Source organism: Humulus lupulus, chromosome 6 (assembly GCF_963169125.1).
Source record: "Humulus lupulus chromosome 6, drHumLupu1.1, whole genome shotgun sequence".
Classification (NCBI taxonomy): domain Eukaryota; kingdom Viridiplantae; phylum Streptophyta; class Magnoliopsida; order Rosales; family Cannabaceae; genus Humulus; species Humulus lupulus.
The window spans coordinates 9,623,617-9,628,927 of NC_084798.1; the positions used below are offsets into that span (position 1 = coordinate 9,623,617).

General features: G+C 38.6%; 2 protein-coding genes across 2 annotated transcripts; both read left to right on the forward strand.

The window, feature by feature from the left end:
• The first annotated feature begins 1,861 nt into the window (after positions 1–1,861).
• On the forward strand, positions 1,862–3,064 carry LOC133784673 (uncharacterized). Its single transcript, XM_062223961.1, has 3 exons — positions 1,862–2,338; positions 2,528–2,677; positions 2,732–3,064. Exons 1-3 carry the CDS (start codon positions 1,862–1,864, stop codon positions 3,062–3,064), a joined length of 960 nt encoding a protein of 319 aa, XP_062079945.1.
• Positions 3,065–3,421: 357 nt separating this feature from the next.
• LOC133784674 (uncharacterized) lies at positions 3,422–4,834 on the forward strand. The gene has a single exon (XM_062223962.1). The coding sequence runs from the start codon at positions 3,422–3,424 to the stop codon at positions 4,832–4,834; it is 1,413 nt and encodes a 470-aa protein (XP_062079946.1).
• Positions 4,835–5,311: the final 477 nt, after the last annotated feature.

Here is a 5,311-nt window from a genome sequence, read left to right on the forward strand (position 1 = left end):
CACATGAGATTTTACGTGATTCAACCGTTAAAATCTGTTTAGTCCATGAGTTAATATTAATGAATGGTAGAATTCTCTCATAGCTTTTAGAAAGCAATTTTCGCAGATTATTCCCAATACCAAATTGTCTCTGTCTACAAATAAATTTCTCTAGTCTATTTATAGACTGGTTTACAAAATATTTTCCCTCTTATTTCTGGAAGTTTTAATTCAAATTTGAAATAAAAATAAATAAATACATTAATTACATAATATCCCATGGTATTCGAGATTTATTATCCGATTACAACAAATCCCCAAGATCTAAGGGTTTTTAAACAGTAACCGTGTTTATAGTTGCCAACTTTATCGGGTTTTTCTTTCTCTCTCTCTCTCTCCTTCGGTGTCTACACCGGAGCTATGGCGAAAGGAGCGAAGGCAGCCGAAAAAACCAAATCGAAGCCGAAACCTAAGAAAACTGGTCCATCTTCTTCTGATAGGATCATTAAAACGAGATCAATGGATGACATACTGGGAGTGAAAGAGCGGGAAGTTGATGACGAAAAGGAGCCGGATGAACAATGGGTGGAAACACTATACTCTCCAGAAGAGACGGAGGAGTTGTTCAGGAAACGAAGTGAGATTCGGCAAAATTTCTCTGACTGGGTAACAATAGCGAACCGCACGGCACAGGATGTAAATTTGGGTAAGAAAGCCTCTCCTCCAATCTTGCGATCTAATATTGTTAAGAATTTGGAATCCTGCTTTGTTGGCCCGTCAAAGGAGCTGGGTGATGATCAAGAGTCTATTGATTGTGAGAATGGTATGGGGCCGTTGAAAAAACAAAGTGATTGTCTGAATATATCTGGCAATGATGGTGTTCTGCAGCGAGATACTACCCCTACAGTGAAAATTAGCTTTGATGATATTGCTGAAGAGGTAAACTATTGGCAGCCATCAATAGTCTATTTTGTAATGGGAGTCAATCTGCCACTTCATATACTTGATGGTTTTGCAAGAAGAATGTGGAAAGAGGCTGTGGTTAAGGTGGGTTTGATTGCTAGGGGGATCTTTATCATTAGATTCCAGAATATGGAACAGAGAGATCAGGTCTTACAGGGAGGATTTATACTCTTTGATCGGAAACCAGTGGTTATGAAACCTTGGAACCCGATAGATGATTTCTCTAAAGATGAGATTACTAGTGTGCCGACTTGGATTCAATTACAAGGATTGGACATCAAGTATTGGGGGGGAAAATCCTTATTCAAGATTGTTGGGCAGATTGACAAACCTCTACAAGTTGACAATATCACCAAGCACAGGGATAGGCTGCTGTACCCTCGTGTGTTAATAGAGGTTAATTTTGCTCAAGAATTTCCTACCTCAATTTCATTTAAAGACGAGTTTGATCGGGATATTGATTTGGAAGTGAAATATGAATGGCTGCCTCTTGTTTGTTATAACTGTTCAGGTTTGGGACATGAGACTAAGCTGTGTAGGAAGAAGCCCATAGAGAAGGAAACAGAGAAGCAACAATGGGTGCCTAAAGTAAAAGTGAATAAGATGGAGAAACTGGTACCAACTGTAGATAAGGAGGGTTTTCAAAGAGTTGAGAAAGGGAAAAGAGTAGAAAAGGAAGTTGTTCCAGTTGAGACTAAGGTGGCTAATAGATTTGATCTGCTGAATAGTCAGGAGCAGGAGACTTTAATGTGTCTTAGGGAAGAGGGGGGAGATCCCTCTACTTCTAATGGATAAAATACTGTGTTGGAACGTTAGGGGGATCAATAGCCATCAAAAACATCAAGAAATCAAGCAATTGATTTGCTCAAAAAGAGTTGGGCTAGTGAGTCTCCTTGAAACTAAGGTAAAGAATAAAAGCATGGGTTCTCTATACTCTAATCTTTTTCCGAATTGGTGTTTTACAAATAATAACCCTTGGCTTGATAAAGGGAGGATAGTTATTGCATGGCTACCAAGTTTGTTTACTGTTGATATTAGCTTATGTACAGCTCAATTAATCCACTGTGTTGTGCACCCAAGACAGAAACAAGACAGATTTGATGTTACATTTGTGTATGGATTTAATGAAGATAAGAAGAGAGCTCAACTTTGGATTGAGTTGGAAGAGATTTCAATGCAAATACAGGGGCCTTGGATAGTTATGGGGGATTTTAATGATATTATGTTTAGCAATGAAAGAGTGGGAAAAAGATGTAATAAAAGTCCTACTCAAGATTTTCGAGATTGTGTGGAAAAGTGTAAATTGGAAGACCTGAAATATTCTGGGATTTTTTATACCTGGAATAATAAGCAAAGGCCAGAGGATCGAGTTTTCTCTAAACTAGATCGAGCCTTAGTTAGTTCTCAATGGACAGACTGTTTTTAGTTTTCGGAGGCTAACTTTTTACCTGAGGGATGCTTTGATCACAGCCCCATCTTAGTCTCTCTATACCAGGATGTGATTAGTGGCAGAAAACCGTTTCGATACTTTCGAATGTGGAAGGATGCAGATGAATTTGGTGAATGAATTGCTAAGAGTTGGCAGGAAGGAGCTTATGGCACGGATATGTATAAGCTGACAGTAAAACCTAAGCGTTTGAAGAAAATTCTTAAGTGCATTAATAAGGAAGGTTTTCATGATATTCACAAAGCAGAAATGATTGCTAAGGAGGAATTGGTGGTTTTGCAGGAAAAAGTGAATAAAGACCCCCAAGATTCTCGTTTACTGATTGAGGAACAATTGGCATAGGACAAATATGCTAAAGTATACAAGGCTTATTCTCTCTTCTTAGCTCAGAAAGCAAAAATTGCTTGGGCCAAAAATGGTGATGAAAACACAGCAATATTTCATGCTTCACTGAGGCCAAGGAGAATTCAGAACAGAATATATTCAATAGAGGATGCGCAGGGGGTCTGGTGTGATACACCTCTTACTGTTCAGGAAGCCTTTTTACAGTATTACCAGCAGCTCCTTGGCTCTGAGATGCAGAACAGACACCGGGTGAAGAAATGTATAATCAATCTTGGGCCAAAATTTTCTGAGTTGCATTCCAGCAGACTTGAAACCGAGTACACAGCTTAGGAGATCAAAGAAGCTATATTTTCTATCGCTGGTTTGAAGGCTCCAGGCCCGGATGGTTTTGGAAGTTGTTTTTACCAAGATAACTAGGATTTGGTTGGTTCTGATGTGGTATCTGCTGTTCTGTCTTTTCTGAGATCAGGAAGAATTCTTAAGGCAATTAATACGACTACCATTACACTTATTCCTAAGAGCAGTTGTCCGCGAAGTGTGAGTGATTTTCGGCCCATCTCGTGTTGCAATGTGATCTATAAGGCTGCATCGAAAGTGATTTGCTCGAGATTGAGACAATTTTTGCCTGACTTAATTGCTGAAAACCAGGGGGGTATTGTACATGGAAGATACATTGCCCATAATATCATGGTGTGTAAGGATTTGGTGAGATTATATGGGCAGAGCAATTGCAAACCTAGCTGTATGATAAAGATTGACTTAAGGAAAGCATATGACACAATAGAATGGGGATTCATTGAAGATATGCTCAAGGCTTTTGATTTTCCTCAATCTTTTTCAGATTTAATAATGGCGTGTGTAACAACTCCCATGTTTTCCTTGCTTCTCAATGGTTCTTTACAGGGGTTCTTTGCATCAAAAAGAGGACTTAGACAAGGGGATCCCATTTCCCCCTTGTTGTTTGTTCTTGGTTTGGAATACTTGTCCCGAATTATGTGTAAGGTGGGGTCTTTACCTGGGTTCAAGTACCATAATAAATGCTCAAATTTGAAGTTGAATCACTTATGTTTTGCGGATGACCTGATTATTTTTTGCAATGGAGATTTTGTTTCAATAATGCTTATGTTGAGGGGTTTGAAGTTATTCTCTTCTTCTTCGGGTTTGCTTCCTAACTCTGAGAAAACTGCCATTTACTGTCATGGAATGTCTGATGCTGTTGTAGATAGAGTGCTGGAAGCTTCTGGTTTTTCTCGCAGCCACCTCCCATTCAGGTTTCTCGGGACACCTATATGTTCAAAAAGAATTTCTGCTGCAGATTGTAAATGTATTTTGGAGAAGATGCCTAGTAGGATTCGATCTTGGAGCACTCGGAATCTATCTTATATGGGGAGAGTGACTTTGATCAATTCATTCCTTATCTCGATACATTCATATTGGGCTCAGATAATGATTCTACCAAAGATATTGATCAAAGATGTTGAAGCAATTTGTAGGGCCTTTCTTTGGAAAGGTATCTCAGACTCTCATATACCAGGATTGATTGCTTGGGAGTATATTTGTTCATCAAGGGCGGCTGGTGGCTTGGGCTTTCGGAGACTACATGATTGGAATTTGGCTGGCATGGGAAAGTATGTTTGGGCAATTGCCAAGAAGAAAGATAACCTTTTTGTCAAGTGGATTAATAGCGTATATCTGCTGGATCAGAATTGGTGGGATTACAAGTGTCCCACAGATTGTAGTTGGTACTGGAAGCGTTTAGTTGCTGTGAAGGACTGTTTTAAAGAAAAAATCTCTTATGATTCATTCTTATCGCAGAGATATAATATCAAACTCGGTGTAAATCTGTTGGTTTCTCAAGAATCTAGAGTGCTGTGGAGGAAATTTGTTTGGGATAGATTTATTACGCCCAAGCATCGATTTATTATGTGGTTAGTCATGTGGGAACGTCTGCACACAAAGGATCGAATAGTTAGATATAATTCTAATATTGATCTGGTCTGTTTGCTGTGTGGGGTAGAGAATGAAGACATTGACCATCTCTTTTTCAAGTGTACATACAGCAAGAGGTGTTTAGAGGCTATCAAAAGTTGGCTTCATTAGAATGCACAGTCCATCAATCTTCACTGACTCCTGCATTGGATTTCTCAAGCCAAGCATGTGTCGAATACATATAAAAGTATGTTTTTTTCCTGTCTTGTTGCGACAGTGTACCATCTCTGGCGAGTAAGAAATGATGTGCTTTGGAATCAAAAGCTGTGGCAAGTTCACCATACAGTTAGTAGAATTCAAAATGATTGTAAATTTCGATTGCTTAGTGTGTTTCCTTGTAAAGCCTATAGGGAAGATAGAGAATTTTTTACCAGATTGATTTGATCTGCAATATACAAATTTATAGGGGTTAATTGTCCTGGTCTGATAACCCGGTTTGGGTTAGTTTTGGGTTATTGTATATGTATTGGGTGTGCAAGACTTGGCTGTATTGGTTTGTTTGAGTAATACAATGGCTTATTCATAAAAAAATAAAAAAAAACAGTAACCGTGTTATCATAAATCATTAATATAAATTTAAATATTATA

What these genes read in the sequence shown, in the direction of transcription:
- LOC133784673 (XM_062223961.1), top strand. Translation starts at nt 1,862, where the DNA reads ATGGGTTCTCTATACTCTAATCTTTTTCCGAATTGGTGTTTTACAAAT. An exon ending in CTAAACTAGATCGAGCCTTA is followed by an intron (nt 2,339 to 2,527) that starts GTTAGTTCTCAA and finishes AAGAGTTGGCAG; the next exon opens with GAAGGAGCTTATGGCACGGA. An exon ending in TGGTGGTTTTGCAGGAAAAA is followed by an intron (nt 2,678 to 2,731) that starts GTGAATAAAGAC and finishes CAATTGGCATAG; the next exon opens with GACAAATATGCTAAAGTATA.
- LOC133784674 (XM_062223962.1), top strand. Translation starts at nt 3,422, where the DNA reads ATGGTGTGTAAGGATTTGGTGAGATTATATGGGCAGAGCAATTGCAAA.